The sequence below is a fragment of the Calidris pugnax genome, unplaced genomic scaffold, assembly GCF_001431845.1.
Source record: "Calidris pugnax isolate Ruff unplaced genomic scaffold, ASM143184v1 scaffold262, whole genome shotgun sequence".
Classification (NCBI taxonomy): Eukaryota; Metazoa; Chordata; class Aves; order Charadriiformes; family Scolopacidae; genus Calidris; species Calidris pugnax.
The window spans coordinates 3,194,108-3,214,763 of NW_015091043.1; the positions used below are offsets into that span (position 1 = coordinate 3,194,108).

Here is a 20,656-nt window from a genome sequence, read left to right on the forward strand (position 1 = left end):
AAAGACACATAGAAATATTTTAATATGCATTTGATTATCAGCCAAGTATAAAACCACCACTAATTCTAAACAAAATCAGAACTATTTTAATTGTTGTAAGAAATCCTAGCAGGAAAATTAATCCTATAATGCAATTAACTTACAAAAAAATACCCTTGAAATGGATAAAAGTAGAATTATGAGTTTAAAACCTTATATAATAGATATAAATAAATTAAATGCCTTTTCTGAAAAGCATTTATACTGAAATTAGTTGGATTCTCCTATTTACAGGGGACATGAAATTACTACGTCAGTTAAATGTTAAAAACTCAAGGTCTTTTAAACACTCTGATTTGCTGCATTGCCCTAAGTATCATGCCAAACAGTCAACAAAAAACTTCATAGTCAAGAAAAAATCCTATTTTCTTTATTTCATTTATGACATCGAAGACAAACAGCAGTGGAGAGTGACAAAATGAAATGACCAACAGTATAAAGACTCTGGTATTTGTCACTTTCAGGCACTTCCATAACTCTGAAAATAACATAGTTCAACTGTTTATCTGAAAGGGAAAAATTCCTCTCCTTAGGAATTCAACTTTCTAAAAATTAAGTATGCTTTTAAGTGAATCATCATTCATTTTAACTAGAATAGCTACACTGTGATGAGCTGGGCCCCAAGGAGAAATAAGCAATCTCAAATCCCATCACAGAATGTTGAAGGCAGTCACACGACAAAAGACCAGACCTCTTCAAAATAGTATTTTTAATGAAGCACATATAAACCAAGTTTCTCCAGTAGTTTAACAAGTTGCTAATAAATAAAACAGCTGGTAATTTCTAACCATAAGCATTACAAAGAACTTGATTCTCCTAACCTTTCTGAAAGGCACCAGGTTCCTGTCATCGCTGTGTACACTGTGTGACTCCTTGAAGAGACAACCCAGCACAAAGAGACCTGATCTCAGTGAAGCATCAAGCTGTGCATGTCACGGAGGCAGCACTTTAAAGGCAATAAACCAATATCAATGGCTTAAGCCACAGGTCAGGATTCACAATAGGGTTTGAACGAGGAACGTCATACTCAACCCAAATATACTTTAGCACTGAAGAGAACAGACATCACATCCTCCAGAAAAAATACTGAATATTAAATCCAAACAATCTCAGGGCAGTTTTTTCACATCACCAGCTTTCATGAGAGCCTTAATAGCTCTGGCCCTCATCTCAAGTTCCAGAAGCTCCAGCTGCTGTGCTGATGGCTGAACATCTTCTGATGGAGGAATGGCTAAGGTTGCTGCTTTGGGCTCCTTTGGGCTGGACTCTGCCAACCCCAGTATCTCGTTCACGCTTTTCTCAATGTCCTTCTGAAGGTCATCTATCTGACTGGCTCCACTTCTGGCAGTGTTTTCTGGCACATCTGGGCCGTCTTCTTCATTGCATGGGCCTTCTATGTCACTATCATATGCATCTGCATTTATGCTGAGGACATCACTATCTTCTCCCTTGCCTGTAACACAAATGTAACAATCATACAGTTGCCTAACAGAACCATTTTCCTTCCAACTTCACAAAATCACTTCTGCTTAGAGTGTTTCTCTGCTGATTAGGAGAGTGGCAAAAATTTAAGACAATTGATTCCTCTTCTTTTTCTCCTCCAACTTTTAAGGCTGATCTAATTTAGACAAGTGTTAATGCATTTTTATCCCAATTTAGAAGAATATGCAGTATTGCAAAGCAGCAGTGCCAGGAAAATTTATTCCATCCTGTGCAGTTACATGATCTATTTTCCTAATTAAAATATCATAAGGTTTATATCATAAGAAAATCTCTGCAGTGCAAAATTTATTATTGTTTATTATCTTTAAAGTAAACTTAATTTGCAAAAAGCAAATTAAAGAATGATACTTTAAAACCATTTTATGTATTTTAAAAGGAGTAGGACACTATAGTCAGGCATAGTACTAAAAATTGATAGAAACTCCACTTAACGTGCAACTATTCAAAATCTATCACAAGTACTTCACATGTATTTAACTCAGTAAAAACATTAGGAAACTCATGGCAATGGCTTTTAATGCTGGTTTAAAGTTGGAGGTTATTAAAAAAAAAATTAGAAGAGCCAGTGCAATAAAATTAAAACAAAACTCTTAACAGAACCTGAGTAACTGTTCTCACAATCTGGCTACAGAGAGATGATTGATTTTGATATATTGGCCTCAGAAATTATGAATCCTTCACCAACGTGTCTATCTATGGAATCTTACAGTAGGATTGGTTCCTGGTTAAAACGAACAACTTATAGTCAGATGATGGTAAAGTTACTGATTCTAAAGGCTTGATAATTGCTTTTGGTCATGCCACTATCCAAAGGTATGGTTGTGTTCCCCTATTAATTAATAATGAGGGTTTAGAGCTAAAGATCTGTGGGTTTGAAATACATATAATTTTTTACCATGAAGATTCAAAGAAAGTTTGTATTCTATGTAAGCTACTTTAGTCTATAATGATCCTCTCTATATAAAAAGTACTCTTTATTTTACATACATTCAGACAGTATTCCAAATCTTATTTTTAAAATTTTTCTTTTAATTCTCCTTTATAAATATGGGACAGCATGAAGACAAGGGAGCCAAACTTCTCAGTACTGCACACTGACTGGACTAGTGGCAATGGGCAAAAATTAAAACACATTAAATTCCACCTAAACTTTTTGACTGTGAGGGTGGTTGAACACTGGAGCAGGCTCCCCAGAGAGGTTGTGGAATCTCCACCCTTGCACATAGTCAAAACTTGACAGCACGTGGTCCTGAGCAACCTGCTGTAGCTGACCTGCTTAAGCAGGGGGACTGGGTTCAATGATTTCAAAACAGCCCTTCTAACCTAAACAATTCTGTGACTCTCTGATTCTTAAAATTAGTATGTGGACATCTGGTCTTAAAAGGTTCTCTTTCACCAAACTCTTAATTTGCTTGTTAATTGCTAGTTTCATGCACCCACATCTTTGGTTCCCAAACCTCAAATCTGAGGGCTAGGAGTACTGATTTGCAAGGAGTTAATTGGATTGTGTTTTGGATTGGTTTCTGGAACACTGTTGATGACACACCACTGTTTTGGCCAGTGCTGAGCAGTGCTTGCAGGGCCTGAGGGCTTCCCCTGTTTCTCACTCTGACACCACAGCCAGTAGGCTGAGGTTGGGCAAGAGGTTGGGAGGGATACACAGCCAGGACAGCTGAGCACAACTGACCAAAAGGATATTCCTACATAAGACATTGTCCTCAGCAATAAAAGCTCAAGGAAAGAAGGATGTCCATGGTTATGGCACTGTATTCCCAAGTAACTGTTATGTGTGCTGAGGCTCTGCTTTCCAAGAAGTGGTTAAAAATCTGGCCACCAATGAGAAGCAGTGAATAAATCCCTTATTTTGCTCTGTTTCAGTGCACGACTTTTGCTTCACTTATTAAAATGACTTTATCTTGACCCATAAGCTTTTCTTGCTTTTGCTCTTCTGATTGTCTCCCCACACCCCACTGAGGAAAGACGAATTGTGCAGCTGCTGAGTGCCTACTGCTGGCTGGGTCAACCCACCAGAGGATTCCTTTCAGTGCCAGATACATATTAAGCAGGAACATATTAACAGTCATTCATGTCTGTCCCAGAATTAGTATAGACCAGGAAGCTGGGAAAAGCCACCTTGGGTTCCATTCAGAATGTGGAGCCTCCAAAACTATAACACAGTGTTCATACAAGCTCATTGGCCTACAGATGTTTAATTAGCTGATGGGCTTTATTTCCCTCTTTTGCAGTTGTAGTTTTACCTAGTAATAAGGATCATGGTTGGCATTTCTCATTATCTTTTTCATTTCGGTAACTTTTTTCCTTCATTTACACTTGTGAAATTCATTTTAGCACACTTAATTCTGTTTCATAACTTTATTTTATCCACTTTTGCTTATCCTCTCATTCTCTTTTTTTCCTTTAGCATCACAGGCTGTAACTCAGCAAAATGATTAGAATTATATTCTAAAATTTATATTGGTATTCTCAAAAGCTCTTTAAAGCTAACATCTTGAGTGGAGCCACTGTTATAGCCCAAAGCCATCATGATACTCTGGTTGATTAAGTCATAAAAAACAACAATGAAGCAATCACCTGCAAGAGCCATCAATTCCCTTTGATAATGCAAAAGTGGAAGAGATCTGCCAGAAATCTGTCAGTTCTAAAGTCATTCCATATAGTACAACAAGTAACATTTAAAGCATTCCTCACAAAGCCATAGCAACCTGCTCCTGAAAGTTTTGATGCTTTTATTATCACTCTTTACTTCTCTGTGTAACTCCCCTCACGAATTACTTCAGAAAAAAACATACTTCATCTTTCAGACAACATTCTGAATTCTGAAATAGGAGTTTCAGGAAGCAAATAATGTTATATCTTCACAGAAAAGAAATATAGCTTATAAGAATTGGCAACACAATTTGATTGGAAAAGCTATTTCTGATGGTATGGCATACAGCTAGTCCAAATAAAAACGAATAGACTGAGACAGAAATAACTACAATTCTAGTGCTTCATGTAGAAAATAATGCTGGCAGTTGTTATATGGTGCTGATTTAATGATTGGACTAAAACAAATATTGCTGCAGGTTAAGAAAACTTTTTCCTTACGGAGCAGGTACTCAAATGTGTACCACTAACTTATCTGCTTTTGCATTTTCTATTCCGCCAATTACTGTATTCCCTGAATGTCTCACTCACTACATTTTTGCATATAAAAAGAGAAAATATGTAAGACAAGATGTTCATGCTTGAGATTCAAAGATTTGAGTGTGTACTTCCACTGGCACTCACTTCAAGTAAAATAAGCCAGTTATCACAAGTGGTGGGTGTTAAACACCATTCCGTTGGATCTCAGCTCTGCACAGTCAAACAAATCAAGACTGAACCAAATGACTAAATTACAAGCAATCCTTTGGCAAACAATTATTATAATGTATTTCTATGAATGTCAAAACAGAGTACTGTAGACTCTTATGATGATCTCAACAGAAAGTAAAACTCTCAAAGAATTCAGCGAATGATAATAGCAACATTAGCAATCACCTATACACCAAGAAATTGAAATGACTGAAGTTCCTCTTCAGCTGAAATGCTAGATACGAAGAGCCAAATGAGCCTTTGCAAGAGCTTCAGTCATGTTCCAGAAGCTAAACCAGCAAACTTTGAAGAGCTGCAATTTGCTTCTAGCCATAAAAAAATCTCCAGTCTCATGTCTTCTTCAACGTTCTCTTCTCCTTTTCTGGAATTAGGTACAAGGGTTGTAGCCCTACACCAGCTGATTTCTAAGATGATGATTCTCTGTGATTGCAGCCACTGTTCAAAAGACAGCTATCAGTTTCCTGGAATTAGCCACTACCCAACATCAAGAATACAAAATTTCAGCTTTCCCCACTATATACCTTGTTTTGATTCCTGACCTTCCAGCTTGTCCTCTCTCAGAGAAGAAGTAGAGTCTATACTGTTGTCCTGCCTGGAAAAAAAAAAAAAAAAAGGTATTTTAATCTACGTCTTTTATAATTTAAAGAGAACTTTTCTAAGAAATGTTTACTTTAACTAAAGAAATTATGTGATGGTAGGCCAATAGGCCAGCTACAGTATGATTAAAGGAAAAAGAAAGGCACGGAGTGCTAATCTAAGCATTTTATAATGAGCTTTTTTTTAGCAATACACAAGGATAAAGCAAATAGTTCTATTATACCCTAGCCCTTCAGAATAACAATCCACACTGGTAGCCTCTCCCTAGTATTAGGAGCTTTTCTTTAAAACTCACAATTGTCACACAGTTAAATGATTTAAAAAAAAAAAAAGTTTCAGTTGCATTCAAATACTATTTACTGTTTTCTTTTGAAATTGACAAGCTATTTTCATAAGCTTAACGTCACCCCACTGACATCCACACCTCCTACATCACAATCTCATAGTTTCATAACATTTTTAAAACGAAACACAATTCAACCATTAAATTGTATTCCGTATCTGCATTTCTTAATTTCTTCTATTTAAGGATTTGTACCCTTCGCCTGTAAAGTTTCAACTGCTTTATACAAGGGGTAAAGGAAGAAATACTTCTGTGAAATGTTCATGTCCTTCAGACATTTTGCATGTACTGGTTATAAAAACGATTAAAATATTGTGAAATATACAGGAAGAAGGAAGACAGAAGGACCCAGAATCACAGGAAGAGTTCAATTGCCATGTTTAGTGAGCATTTTGACAGTAGACTTGCCAATTCCCTACCCTGAATGTCAGCATGGCATTGGTTTCATACATACTAATATGGAATCAATGCAACTATCCTGCCTGTGGGAGTTAAACAGGACTATATAAAGGACAGTAGTGTTCTGGTATCACAGATGTAAACACAATGACTTTAACAACTTGCTTTACAGTAATGGCCTGAAAGCTTTTCCTAAAATGGAATACAGATCTAATTTCCCTATGCGTTCAAAGATTTTTTTTAAGGTGTCCAATGGCTATGTCAAGAGGGAGAACATCACACTACTTCTAACCATCTTGGTCTGAGAGACAGAGTTGTTTTGAGTGCTATTTCCTTTTCTGTAGTAACAAAAGTTATGAATCAATAGACCCTTCTGTTTCTCCCATTTTTTGTACCCCTTGCAACATAAATGTGTTATGCAATTAATGTGCATGCAATTAATTGATTAAGGAAAATGTGTAGCTATTTCATATGCACAAAGCACCTGAAAAAAAGACTTTTAAATGTTCTGCACCTTAAGCTAGGAAACCACAAGAGAAATGTATTGTCCAATGCCAAACTAGGTGTAGACTTTTTACTGTGATGCACTTTTCTCAGAACTGAATGGTATGCATCCTTTCAGTTTGCTTTCCTACTTGGTCAACTCAAGTATTCACCCAAGCTTTTAATCTCTGTTGAACTTTCCAATCCCAGCCAGGACTGAATAAGAAGGAATGGATACAAACTAAACGTTCAAATAGCTATACTGAGTGGGAAGTTCTGTATGTGGACTAGATGTATATGGACTAGATGATCTCCAGAGGTCCCTTCCAACCCCATGTGATTCTGTGGTACGTGGCTAACCCCTTCAGAAAATTATTTAAACTTTGCCTCTTCACAAACAGAGTTTGTCCATTTCTTTTCTACTCCAGTCATCACTCTTATACTACAATGGCCAGAGGCATTGCAAGAAGGATTGCAGCCCTCACCTGTTAGATATAAAATAAGGAATTCAACAAATAAAATTAGGTCTGCTGTATGTGATATTTTAAACATGTTAACAAGAGCCTCAATCTCCCTGCTGTCATGGGGGAAGAGGAATGCCAGACAACATGACGTTATCATATTCAATCTGTGTATGGAGCAGAGGACAGGTTGTGTGGAAACTCTTTGGGCTCATACATGGAATCACGGAATTGTCAGAGTTGGAAGGGACCTCTAGAGATCATCTGGTCCAACCCCCCTGCTGAAGCAGGAACGTCTAGAGCACATCACTCAGGACTGCATCCAGGCGGGCCTTGAAGATCTCCAGGGGGACTCCACGACACCCCTGGGCAGCCTGTTCCACGGCTCTGTCACCCTCACCGTAAAGAAGTTCTTCCTCATATTTGAATGGAACTTTCTATGTTCCAGCTTTAGCCCGTTGCCCCTTGTCCTATTGCTGGAAACCACTGAAAAGAGTCCGGCTCCAGCATCCTTCAACTCACCCTTTAGATACTTATAAACATAAATAAGGTCTCCCCTCAGCCTTCTCTTCTCCAGGCTAAAGAGTGCCAGCTCCTTGAGCCTCTCCTCGTAAAGGAAGTGCTCCAATCCCTTAAATCACCTTACACATGCCTGTAGGGTCACAGTTAACTGAGACCCACCCCAATTACCACCCTGTGAGCCTGCACAATTGCACCCAGGGGAAACACCCTCCCAGCACTCCCAGTGACAGGCTCCAGGCCACAGCTTAGGTCCAAAGCATAACTCTGCTTTTAAATACTGCCAGACTCTTGGGTAGCAACATTTCCCCACCCAGCTCCATTCCTGGGATTAGGCCAGCGGCCACCACAGACCACCAGCTAAATCTGTCCATGAAGCTGTCACAGGACACCTTCTCAGAAATGTCAGGTTTTGCTCTCCTGTCACTGGCCAAGGCTTATCACACTCACTTCTCCGTTGTATTGTCCTGTCCATTAGGTTATGCGTTTAATGGTGAGTCACCATGAGCACAAAGGTCCAGTGAAGAGAAGACAAAAAGTGCAAGCAGAGGAACCCTAGTTACTTCATCAGTGCAGCAGGATCACTCTGCCTTGAGTTGCACCTTGGGATGTGAAAGGAGAGCAACCAGCCCATTTTCTGGGATTGAAACCTCGTACGAGCAGTCAGCTAGAGAACTCAACTTACAGAGTAAAGTGTGTTACTGTCCACAGAAGCAAGGGGGTCCAGGGAAAGCAGTGCAGGATTGCATGAAATATACGGGCATATGTTTTGAAGGGGAGTGTAGAAACATGCAGGGCAGCACGTAGAGGAAGAACCAAAAGTGGGAAAAGGGAGAGACTGAGGCAGATTGAGAAAGAACAAACACAGAGGGGGAAAAAGTAGGAACAAAAAAAAAAAAAGATAAAGGGCCAGCAAGGCATAAAAATGTTGCTGGTCAGTACACTTGTCTGGTTAAGCCCTGAACCTGATCATCACAGTCAGTCCTGCCTTCTTATTGAACGTTATTGTTATACTATTTTTCCAAATAACAGAACATTCTTCTCTGTATATATGCACATGTATGTGTCTAAGTGCCAGCAACTGCAAATCACAGGCTATAGGGGCCTGCAGGACTGTGCTGCCAGAAACTAGACAAAATGAAAAACACGCACACTCCCTAGGCAAACTTCAATGTCACGTATCAGTGTGTATCCAGATCCCTATAATTCACCAGCAAACCTCTGGCTAGTCTAGCCAGCAAGCAGGATGAGACATCTGGGAGTCAGGTACCACACAGACGCTTAAGATCAGAGACCAGGGTCTGCAAGAAGGCAGATTGAGGGACTACAGCTCTGCTAGATACCCATGAGATCCAACAGTCTGAGTGTTAGATACTGGGAACAGTCATAGTGTCTGCACCAGCCTGTGTGCACAAGGAGGTCTTTGCAGCAACTCAAGTCAGGCTGCAAACCCTGCAGGCTTGTATGTCCAAGTGCCAGCAACTGGGGAGAGCAGTGGATTTGAGACCAGCTACTGGTCAACTGATCTGGAAGGATCCACTTGGTTTTTTTAAAATTTTCCTTTATCTTTTAATTGAGGAATTCCTAATGATTTATTATATTTAGTCACTCAAATCTTAACCAAAATAACATTGTGATATACTCTGCTCACCAATTAAGGGTAAAAGGTGCTTAGGCTGTCCCTACCCCATCCTCTCTCACACACAAACTCCATCATTTCAAACATTAAGGCACAGTATACAAATTTAATACCCTCTTCTTTCATGCCACGCTAGTAAGTGACCACAGTAATTTGGAGCTCCCTCTTTCCTTCAGTCTTTAAAAATACTTTTCCCTCGAGACAGCACTGTGTCACTTGGGAAAGCCTCATCTTCCACAAACAGTATCCAGGCAAGAAACTTCACATCTCTGGTACCATCCTGAGCTCCGACACCAAATTTCACTCAGGGATTATAATCACCCTTTTGACAGAGAACTCAATGACTTCTGTGGTTCAAACACAGGCTGTGAAATTACCTACACCTATTTTAAGAACTGCATAAAAAGAAATTATCAGTTGAAAAATCACACATCAAAACTTGTTGCAAAGTCTCCTCCTGTTGCCTTGACACTACTACTGATTATAGAAAACCATGTACCTTTCAAGACTACCTACTGAGAGCAAAAGAATATTTAGAACCCAAAAGCACTTTTACAGCACGTTTTACACTTCAGGATTGATTGGATTTGACTGTATTGCTAATGAACCTCCACTACCTCATTTATTCGGCGGGTATTTTGCACCATCTTGTGGTCACGCAGGAGCATTGCAGGTCACAGTTCAGTTACGTTCTCAACTTACAAACCTTGTTTTATTCATTTGTTAGTAAGAAAATTTTTCCTACTTATCTATACTGCCATATAAATTTAAGAAAGGGGAGCACAACATCATGTCTCCAAACAATGAGAGCAGAAGATACATTAATCTAAAATTAAGGCACAGCATACAAATTTCTTTCATGCCATGCCATGCTAGTAAGCGGCCACAGTAATTTGGAGCTCCCTCTTTTCATCAGTCTTTAAAGATACTTTTCCCTCGGGATAACAGTTACATTAAAAGTCACTCTTCCGAGAAATAAATTCCACTTTTTAATTTTTTTTAAATAGGCAACATTTGCACAGTATGTTCTTTTCAGCAGAAAGAAGCTAACTATGGAAGTTTATTGACGAGAAATGCTGTAAGTTTAAATTTGACCTAGTTTTTAAATTTGACCTAAGCTAGTTTTTCATCTTGGTGTACTCCACAGCAGTGCAATGCTTACCTGGGATCACACATATGGATTCTTATTACTTTCAGGAATCTGCATAGCTGTCAAAGAAATCTAGGTTTGAGAGTGATTTGGTGTAACAAATCCAGCAGATTTTGCGCAGGGTGGTAAGACAGCAGCACAGGTTAGGAAAAGCTGTACTGGTCAGAGGAGTGGGTGGCTAAGGACAAGACAATACTGGAAGCTGGGATTGTGGTTGGAGCAGGAAAAGTTTTGTGACAGAAAAAAATACCTAAATGCTAGACTAGAAGACAGTCTGACACATGAGGTCCAGTCATGCTGGGCCTTACAGGGCTTTTAATTGTTGTTAAGAAACACTCACCAAAGTCTCTGGAATGAGGCTTGAGATCAGTACCTTTGCTACTCTGACATAAAGACGATCTACCTTCATAAATATCCTGGTTTGAGGTAACACAGTACCAATTTTCTTTTCAGCAATTTTACTTTTCAATTAAGCCTTTTCTAATTCTCAGGAATTAACAGCATATTCTTTAGACAGTGCCTGCTACCAGAGTGATAGGCCTGATGTTTGCAGTTACTACCAAGGAACGGGATGCAGAGAGGCTCTTGTTTATACTTATTGCTATAACACCCAAGGTCAGCTCACTTCCTTATTTGGCCCACTGGAGGGTTGGAAATGGAAAAGCATAGAGGGGTCCCACCTGCAGGGAAGAGCACACAGGACAGGTGACCCAAACCTGACCAACAGGGTGTTCCATCCCATCTGCCCCATGCTCAGTATAAAAGCTGAGGGATCAAAGGGGTAAAACTCTTTCTTCAGTGACTGACGTCCAAGGAGGACTCTGTCTTTTCATCTGCCTTTGATCTCAATCTGTGCACTCCTGATTCCAGACCCAGAATCTAGTTCCTTTCCGTCACTGAGTCTAGTCTGGGACTTTCCCAGTGCCTGCCAGTGATATGACTGTCATCCTGATATGATTTTGTATATATTTAATTATTTTCTTATTAATATTATATTTTCTTTTTATTATTTTATTATTAATATTTCATTAGTTTCTTTTTCAACCTGTAAGTTCTCTCTTCCTCTCACTCTCTCTTCTCTCTACTGAAGGGAGATGCTCTTCCTTCTCTGAAGCGATGGAGGTCAAAGAGAGCATCTGTTTTTCATTCAGTGGCTGGCCCAGCCCAAAGCATGACACTGAATTAAAATTTGCCTTTGCAGCTACAAGTCTAAAAATATTTCTAGAAGTCTCAAGTCCTCATAAGCTTCCCGTGAATTTCTGTTCCAAGGAGTTTTCCATTACAGATCAGAACTAAGACAATGAACACCAAGCAATTTATTTTTTTTTTAAAAAAAAAGAAAAAAAATCATATGAAGTAGTGCTCCTCAGGAAAGGTATCCCAAATAACACATGCTAATCAAATAGTTTAATGTGCTATAAAAGGTTCCTAAGTCCAATAACAGGGGAAGTTTGAGGACACCACAAGAACAGAAGACTCTGAACAGATGCCAAGTGCTAATTTATCTGTTCAGTGAATCATGTAGCCTATTCTTCCAGCGATTGCGAATGGTGAGGGTAACAAAATTGCCCTAGAGGGGTAAATATCAGATGGCAGCCCGGTACCCAGGAGCAAAACATGTTAAAACAAGGTAATCTTTTAAACTACTACCCTCTTTAAAACAAAACAAGCAAAAACTGCACTCATGACTGCAAAGCAGTAAGAAGCCTATAAAGTCTTGGAAGAGGAAATATTAAATTGCAGATTTTCAGACAATGAAAAAAATTAGTACATTAAATTTTTCAAAGCAAAAGATCATTTATACTCACATTATACACATAAACATGGTGTCACTGTAACGGTATTAGCATGCTTGTTCTTTTAACACATTTATTACTACAGAAAATAATTTCCTCTCAGTCCTTCTCTTGGAGACTATTTAAAATGCTAACTCAAGGAACAGGAAAGAAATAGCTCAAGAACATGATAATACCTTTTGAACGAGATGGGAAGAAGGCCTACTTGATTTTGCAAGACATTAAGTGGCTAATTCCTTTCAATTAAATATCTTTTAGTTGAAATTCTGGTATTCAGCAATTCTCTTGGTTTAACAGTATGCTATAGCAGAGAGTGACACAGAAACAACTGCAAAAATCTGACAACTGCATAGTTCAAAATCTAGACAGAGCTCACAAGTAATGAACTCTATCTATTGTAACAGTGGTTTGCAGTTACTGGCAAACACAGACCCTGCTAAGTTCTTCTGCAGGCTTATTCCAGGACTTCTAGCATTTAACTCAGAAGAAGCCAATGACAAAATAACAGAGCGAGTGTTTTACAAGCTAATGAAAGCATCAGAAGCTTTTACAGAGCTGAACTTCAGGAAAAGCCTCAGGACTTATGGTTTTGGTAAATGAGAACTTCATATGTGCATCAGAAAAAAAGAAAGTTCAATTTACAATTACAGATGCATTACTATCCAAAAGCTTCAGATAAAGATGTGAATTTTGCCATGTTCCCTGTACATGGAAGAACTTCTCTAAATCCCTGCTACTTTCAGTTGTACAGACAGGAAGCAAGTCTTTAAAGACATAGAAGTATTTGCATATTTTGGGGGAAAAAAAGACAAAGTACAAACTATACTCTTCTAAGAAAGCCTGTGTATTTTGATACACTTTTAATTTCTTCAGATGTATTGGTTTAAGCTTTCTGGATTTCTATTGAAGTATGGATATTGATCAAGGTATAAGTTTGTTGATTTTTTTTTAAGAACAAGGATGAGAAAAACAAACTGTTGTTTTAACAAGTTTTTGACTAAGTAAGATTTGCTACTCACATTTTCCCTTCCCATCTTTACATCTCCTGAAAACAACTAAAACAAGTCAGACTAAAACCAAAAAGCTTTAATGTTGCATTATTAATGGAATGCAGAATAAAGTAGTCATTTACAAGAAAACTACAAGTAATGAAGACAAACTATGAAGAACCGACAGTTTGAATATAAACAAAGAACTGTCGTTTACATTCTGAAAAGTCTTTTCTCTTCCAGGGCAAACAAATTCACCCATTTAAACTAAGATGATAATTAAAAACATATTAATGACTACAAACAATAAAAGTTTAGCTCAGCAATGAAGTTTTCACTGTTTTTCACTTTAGCCTCCCTGCCTACCGACTGACTTGTTGGCTGAAACAGTTTTCTGAAGTTTTGCAAACTTGCATTTTATTTTTTTACACACAGGTTGCTAAAAAGTTAACCTAAATGCCCAGAAATTAGACCTGTTTATTAAAAAGGGCTTGTGACATTTTTGCAGTTGTAAAAGCATATTGGTCTACTCACTGAGCAGTGGGCTTAATAAAATCTTAATTTTCCTCATTTCACAATTCTTTTATCCCTTTATTTCTGTTTCACCCAAATAGCACTCCCTTTTTGTTTTTTGTTAAAGCGAGCACACAGCTGAACCTTTGAGCCAAAGTTCTGAGACAGCAGTCCTGTGTGTGTAGCATAGTTTTTTTTAACCCACTTCATTAAAAGGAGAAGACAAGCTACAATTCCTACATCAATTGGCTGGCGAGTCTGAAGAGGTGTGAAGTACTGAACTACCAGGACAGAGACAGAGATGCAGAAAACAAGGGCACCTCAACCACTCAGTTTGTCAAAGGAAGCAATCTGCTCTACAATTTTGATCAACATCTCCTGGTTTTTTTCATTTTTTTTAAACACAATTTCTTCTTGAGTTTGCTGTCAGTTACTGCTCACATCTTTCTCATCAGCAATGTAAGGCAACCTAGCTTTGTCAGCTTTTGGTAACTGCAGAAATGGTTAAAGAACTTGGCCGGTTTTAACTCTGCTTCATATGAAAAAGGTAGACAACACCAACTTTGGTTTACTCGCTGCTTCTGCCTGGAATGTCATCTCTACAGTGTAAAAACAGCAGACTTCCAAACTGCAATTTAGATGCTATAGATGTTGTTTTCATGAAACTTTCCTACTTACCAGGGCAAATGGGCTTTTAAATGTCTTCAGATACCCACTCGTTAAAAAATGGTAAATTCTGCTTGCTCTTCTTATTTTGTTGTTTTATTCATTAATTGACAATAACAATGTCATCTTTGTTTTTACCAGCTCAAATCCTTACTTTATTGGCATACAAACAAGACTTTACTCAATCTGCTGTAGCTGAGGGACATCAGTACATGCCTCAACAGTAGCTTCATAGCACCTTGCAGCCATGAAATTGCCTCCCTGAAACCTAGCAGCACTAACTCTGCCATGACTCTTTGAGATGAAGAACATTTCATGTATTTTGAAATAGTAAGAGCTTGTGAATTAGGCCTTAAAAAAACCCCAAACCATGTAATTTCTCCAAACATCAAAATCCTGGGGCATTTTTCATCGACTCCTTAGCCAGCAAGTTTGTCTTCTAATTCTATTTAGAAGTTCACTGGCAAAACATCAATCTCTTAACAGAGAATCCTTCAGATAAAGAGACCTGTTATTTAGTGTATTTCATCATATTTTTTTTATTTTGCTTTTTTAAATAGCCAGCAGAGGGCAATGTCCAAAATAAGAAAATTAGTCCACATAAATGAGTGTACTGACACTATTTTCAGAACAAGTAAGCAATAAATAGCAAAGGGGGGCGATACAGTCACAAAGCAGTTCCACATGGAACCCTAGAAGAAATAGTGTCAGAGGGTATTAAAAATCTATCACACGAGAAAACTGAAGCATCATTGAACTTAGTATCACTCCATTTTCTAGTGTATTTGTATAATGTATAAGATGTGATCAAAGAAAATTACTTCACTCAGTAACTTCATAGCTTGTTCTAACTAAAGACAGGATCAGAAACCAGGTCTCTCATAAGTCAAAAATACAGACCAGAATGTGAAATTTGGGCTACTATCACTGTCTTTCCCATCCATTTGTTCCTATTTGGCAAGTCTAGATGAAGTAACCAAAACAGCAACCAAGAGGTACTTTAATCTGCCCAACACTGGTGTATTGTCTCAGAGGTTTATTATGGTTGTGCACTGAATTTGCAGACCAGCTGTAATCAGGTTGGCAATGAAAAAAGAAAAGCCTTTTATATTGTACCCTACAAACAAGTTAGACTCATAAAATTTGATCCATTGTGGGTGATAACTAGCAACTTCCTTTTCTCCTTCACTTCTTCCATAGGAAATATCAGAAAGAGTTCACCTTTTCAATAGACTTAGCAACATATGACACAAGACTTCTCTTTAAAAAACAGGCAAGTATTTTAAGAAAAGGTTAAAAGATATTGGTCTTTACAAAACTGACAGATGCCAACCTAACAGTAAGAGTACAGAAGTCTGTTCTTGAAACTCTAGATGTTCTACAACACCTCTAACAGTGAATATAGGAACAGGTGAGTGTCAGTACTCCTTGCTTCAACTGGGGCAGGAATGAAGGACCAGAAAGAAAGGTGGAAGAGAAGAGATAGAACTCAGCTGAACTGAAAATACACACTTAACACAGTTCACTGGCTTAAGTGGGAAGGAGTTACTCAAGCTGCTTTAGCTCACTCAGAGAGGGTTAACCCAAATCATATTACTTCACTTCTGCTGCAGGCTAGAACTTCGCACACGTTCAATTACCACAATTCAAGTGATGGGTGGTAACATCACTACAAAACTCAGTTATGTGCTCAAGACACATTTAATATTTGTCCTGGATTTAGGTAAAAAAGAACTAATTTTCTGCTCAGTAATTTTACTTTTTACCTGGGCCTCTTCTAACTAACTAAACTCTGAAATTAGCAGGATATTGTTCAGAAACTGTTCACTCTCACAGTGGTAAGACCTGATTATACCAAGGAATGGTGTGCAGAGAGGCTCTTGTTTATACTTATTGCTATAACGGCCAAGGTCAGGTAAATGTGTTATTTGCCCCGTTGGAGGGTCAGAAGCAGAAAAAGCGTTGAGGGGTCACACCTGTAGGGAGGAGCAGACAGGACAGGTGACCCAAAACTGACCAACGGGGTATTCCATCCCATCTGCACCATGCTCAGTATAAAAGCTGAGGGATCAAAGGGTCAACTCTCTTCCTGGAATGGCCGACGTCCGAGGAGGACCCTGTCTGTTCCTCTGCCTTTGATCCCAATCTGAGCGTTCCTGACTCCAGACCTGGAATCCATCTCCTGTCCATTGTTGAGTCCAGCCTGGGACTTTCCCCTGTGCCTACTGGTGAAGTGATCGTCATCCTGGGAGCTTGATACGGTTTTCTATATACAGCATGCTTTTTTTTTTCCTTTTCTTTTTATTATTTCATTGTTTATTAATATTTTCATTAAAGTAGTTCACTTTTTTCTAAACTCATAAATCTCTTATCTCTCCTGGAATCCATCTCCTGTCCATTGTTGAGTCCAGCCTGGGACTTTCCCCTGTGCCTACTGGTGAAGTGATCGTCATCCTGGGAGCTTGATACGGTTTTCTATATACAGCATGCTTTTTTTTTTCCTTTTCTTTTTATTATTTCATTGTTTATTAATATTTTCATTAAAGTAGTTCACTTTTTTCTAAACTCATAAATCTCTTATCTCTTCCTCTCCTCTCTTTTGCTTAGAGGGGAAAGGGAGGGGCTATGTGTTGTTCTGATTAGTCAATCTGGTCAAAACCACAACAGATTTATTGGCGCCCAATGTGCGGCTTGATTGTGATATGACTAAAGCTCTGGTAGATAGCTGGAATTCAAACTATTCAGACAACCTCAGAAATTAAAAAAGACAGCTCACATCATGTTTTTAGACAGAATATTGTATCGTATCTTGATGGGAATTTCTTCCAGGTTACTTGATTCAGCACTGTATAATTTGCCTTCTGTGTTGTATAATTTACTTGCTCTTTGTGTCTGTATGCAGTGGTTCAAACGTGGTATTCTGGTATTGTGTTTGCTTCTGATCCGTACTGTGATTGAATGGCTGGTTTCTTTACCTAGATTCCTCGGGCATTTCGGACTGAATTCTGCTGCTAGTCATACTTCGCATTTTACCTTGGGAATGCTTACTTCACCCTTTACTGCTGAGGCAAAATTGTCACCATCAGACCCCCTTTAGATAGCATGAATGAGAGCTGCATTCTTAAAATCATTATTGTAGTGTTGATATTGCTGCATGGGCTGCAGGGGTGCTTTCTCTTTAAATCTCGAAACAGAAATGCAATATACACTGACACTGACCTTACTCAGACTTGTACCGGTGACCAGAAGGAAAAGGAGGAGCTCAGCTCAGCCCTCTGTCCCTTGTGATAAAGACCAAGTAAAGCCAGACAGCAGGTGAGAGGACTTTTCTGATGAAGATGCAGAAGAGGGTCCTTCTAAAGCCGATAAGGGAGAGGCTCCTGCACTAGCAAAGGAAGAGGACTCAGATACAGAGATAATCATTAAATCTTTTTCTATGAAGGATTTGTGAAATGTAAGAAAGGATTTTAGCCATAATGATGGTGAGTTAAACTTGTCTCCTGGTTGCTCCGATGCTGGGATAATGGAGCTGGTTGCATGGAATTAGACGGTGCAGAAGCTAGGCAGTTAGGAAACCTGTCCAAAGAGACTGGTATAGATAAAGCTCTTGGGGAAAAGTCACAGTCTCTGAAGGCAACTCATATCAGCTGTAAAGGACAGATATCCCTTTAAGGATGTTACTGAATGCTGCCCAAGTAAATGGACCAACGTAGAGAAAGGTATTAAGAACCTGAGAGAAATGGCTGTGAAAGAGGTGATTTATGGTGACTGGGATAAAACTGTAAATCCTGGCGAAACGCCATGCAGACAACCTATGTTGCAGAAGTTTTCACAGAGTGCACCACCAGTGTATTCTCACACTTTGTTGGTACTGAGCTGGGCAGGAGCTGATGATGATTCATTAACTGTAAGTGAAGTGTCTAGCAAAATGCAACAGTATGACGACAGTCTCTCTCATCCCCTAACTGTAGCAGCTGTAGAAAGATTGATAAAACTGAGAAAATGATAGAGAAAAATGAGAAACTGTTGATAAACTGTCTAGGATAGAGGATAGATCCTATTCTTCCCTTCCTTGGACCAATGCTGCAGCTGTCAGGAGAAGATGCCCTCCTATGAGACTGACTCAGAAGAGACAGAACACAGTATGAAATATCCAGTGGTTTTGCCTCTGTGATTATGGAGAGGAGATGAGTAAGTGGGATAAAAAAACCTACCTCAGCCCTGTAGGCACAAGTAAGTGAGTTGCAAGGAAAAGCAGACAGAAGACAGAATTATTCCAGGAAGACTGCTGCTCCAGTTCATAGGGGGTGGTTCTCCGGTCCAGGCAGAAACTCATCTGCTAATTACAGATGTTAGAAGTGCCCTGCCTCCAGCGAGGAGGAGGAGAGGGATAACCTGAGTTTATTGGATTGTGTGGATTCAATGACCTGGCACATTAGAGCCACAGAAGTATAGAGCCCTGCTGGACACAGGTGCACAGTGTACCCTATTGCCATTGAATCACAGACGGACAGAATCTGTTACTATTTCTGGTGTGACTGGTGGGTCTCAAGAACTGACTGTACTGGAGGCTGAAGTGAGCCTAACTGGGAATGAATGGGAGAAGCACCCCATTATCACTGGCCCAGATGCTCCATGCATCCTTGGCGTGGACTTTTTCAAGAGAGGGTACTTCAAAGACCCAGAAGGTTATAGGTGGGTTTTTGGTATAGCAGCTGTAGAGACTGAGAACATTACACAGCTGTCTACCTTACCTGGCCTTTCAGATGACCCTTCCGTTGTGGGATTGCTGAGGGTTAAAGAACAGCAGGTGCCAATTGCTACTGCCACAATGCACTGACGACATTACCGCACTAACCGAGACTCCCTGACTCCCATCCAGAACCTGAGTCATCAGCTGGAGACCCAAGGAGTGATCAGCAAGACTTGCTCACCCTTTAACAGCCCCATATGGCCAGTGCGAAAGTCTGACAGAGCCTGGAGGCTAACAGTGGACTACAGTGGCCTGAATGAAGTCACATCACCACTAAGTGCTGCTGTGCCAGACGTGCTAGAGCTGCACTATGAACTGGAGTCGAAGGCAGCCAGGTGATATGCTACAATTGACATTGCTAACGCTTTTTTCTCTATTCCTTTAGCAGCAGAGGACAGGCCATGGTTTGCTTTCACCTGGAGGGGTGGTCCAGTACACCTGGAATCAACTGCCCCAGGGGTGGAAACACAGCCCAGCTATTGGCCGTGGACTAATTCAGATTGCACTGGAGAAGGGTGGAGCTCCAGAACACCAGCAATACATTGATGACATCATTGTGTGGGGTAATACAGCAGAAGAAGTTTTCAAGAAAGGCAAGAAAGTAATAGAGATTCTTCTGAAAGCTGGTTTTGCTGTAAAAAGAGGTAAGGTCAAGGGACCTGCACGAGAGATCCAGCTCTTAGGAATTAAATGGCAAGACAGTCATCGCCAGATCACAATGGATGTGATTAACAAAATAATATCTATGTCCCCACCTACTAACAAAAAAGAAACACAAACCTTCTTAGGCGTTGTGGGTTTCTGGAGAATGCATATTCCAGGTTATAGTCAGATTGTGAAACCTCTCCATGAAGTGACTCAAAAGAAAAATGAGTTTACATGGGATCCTGAGCAATGACAAGCCTTTAAGCAAATTAAACAAGAGATTGTGCGCGTGGTAGCATTTGGACCAGTCTGAACAGGACAGAACATTTAAAATGTGCTCTATACTGCAGCCAGAGACAATGGCCCTACCTGGAGCCTCTGGCAGAAAGCACCACAGGAAACTTGAGGTTGACACCTAGGATTTTGGAGTCGGGGATACAGAGGATCTGAAGCCAACTATACTCCAACTGAGAAAGAAATATTGGCTGCGTATGAGGGAGTTAGAGCTGCTTCAGAGGTAACTGGCACTGAAGCACAGGTCCTCCTGGCACCTCGATTACCAGTGCTGGGCTGGATTTTCAAAGGTAAATTTTCTTCTACTCATCATGCCACCAATGCTACCTGCAGTAAGTGGGTTGCCTTAATCACACAGCGAGCTCAAATAGGAAACCCAAATCATCCAGGAATTGTAAAAGTGATCACAAACTGGCCCGAAGGCAGAGACTTCACAATGCCACTAGACAAGGTGGTAACATGTGCTGAGGAGGCCCCACCATATAATGA

The 20,656-nt window shown here is 39.6% G+C and overlaps 1 protein-coding gene across 1 annotated transcript in view; it reads right to left on the reverse strand.

Moving 5' to 3' along the window:
• Positions 1-380: 380 nt before the first annotated feature.
• Positions 381-20,656, reverse strand: part of CAAP1 (caspase activity and apoptosis inhibitor 1) — a 29,827-nt gene continuing 9,551 nt past the window's right edge. Inside the window, exons 5-6 of the mRNA XM_014956410.1 lie at positions 5,442-5,512; positions 381-1,492 (exon numbers count right to left, since the gene is read on the reverse strand). Coding sequence (XP_014811896.1) covers positions 1,149-1,492; positions 5,442-5,512 — 415 coding nt within the window. The 3' untranslated portion in view covers positions 381-1,148. The remainder of the gene's footprint in view (positions 1,493-5,441; positions 5,513-20,656) is intronic.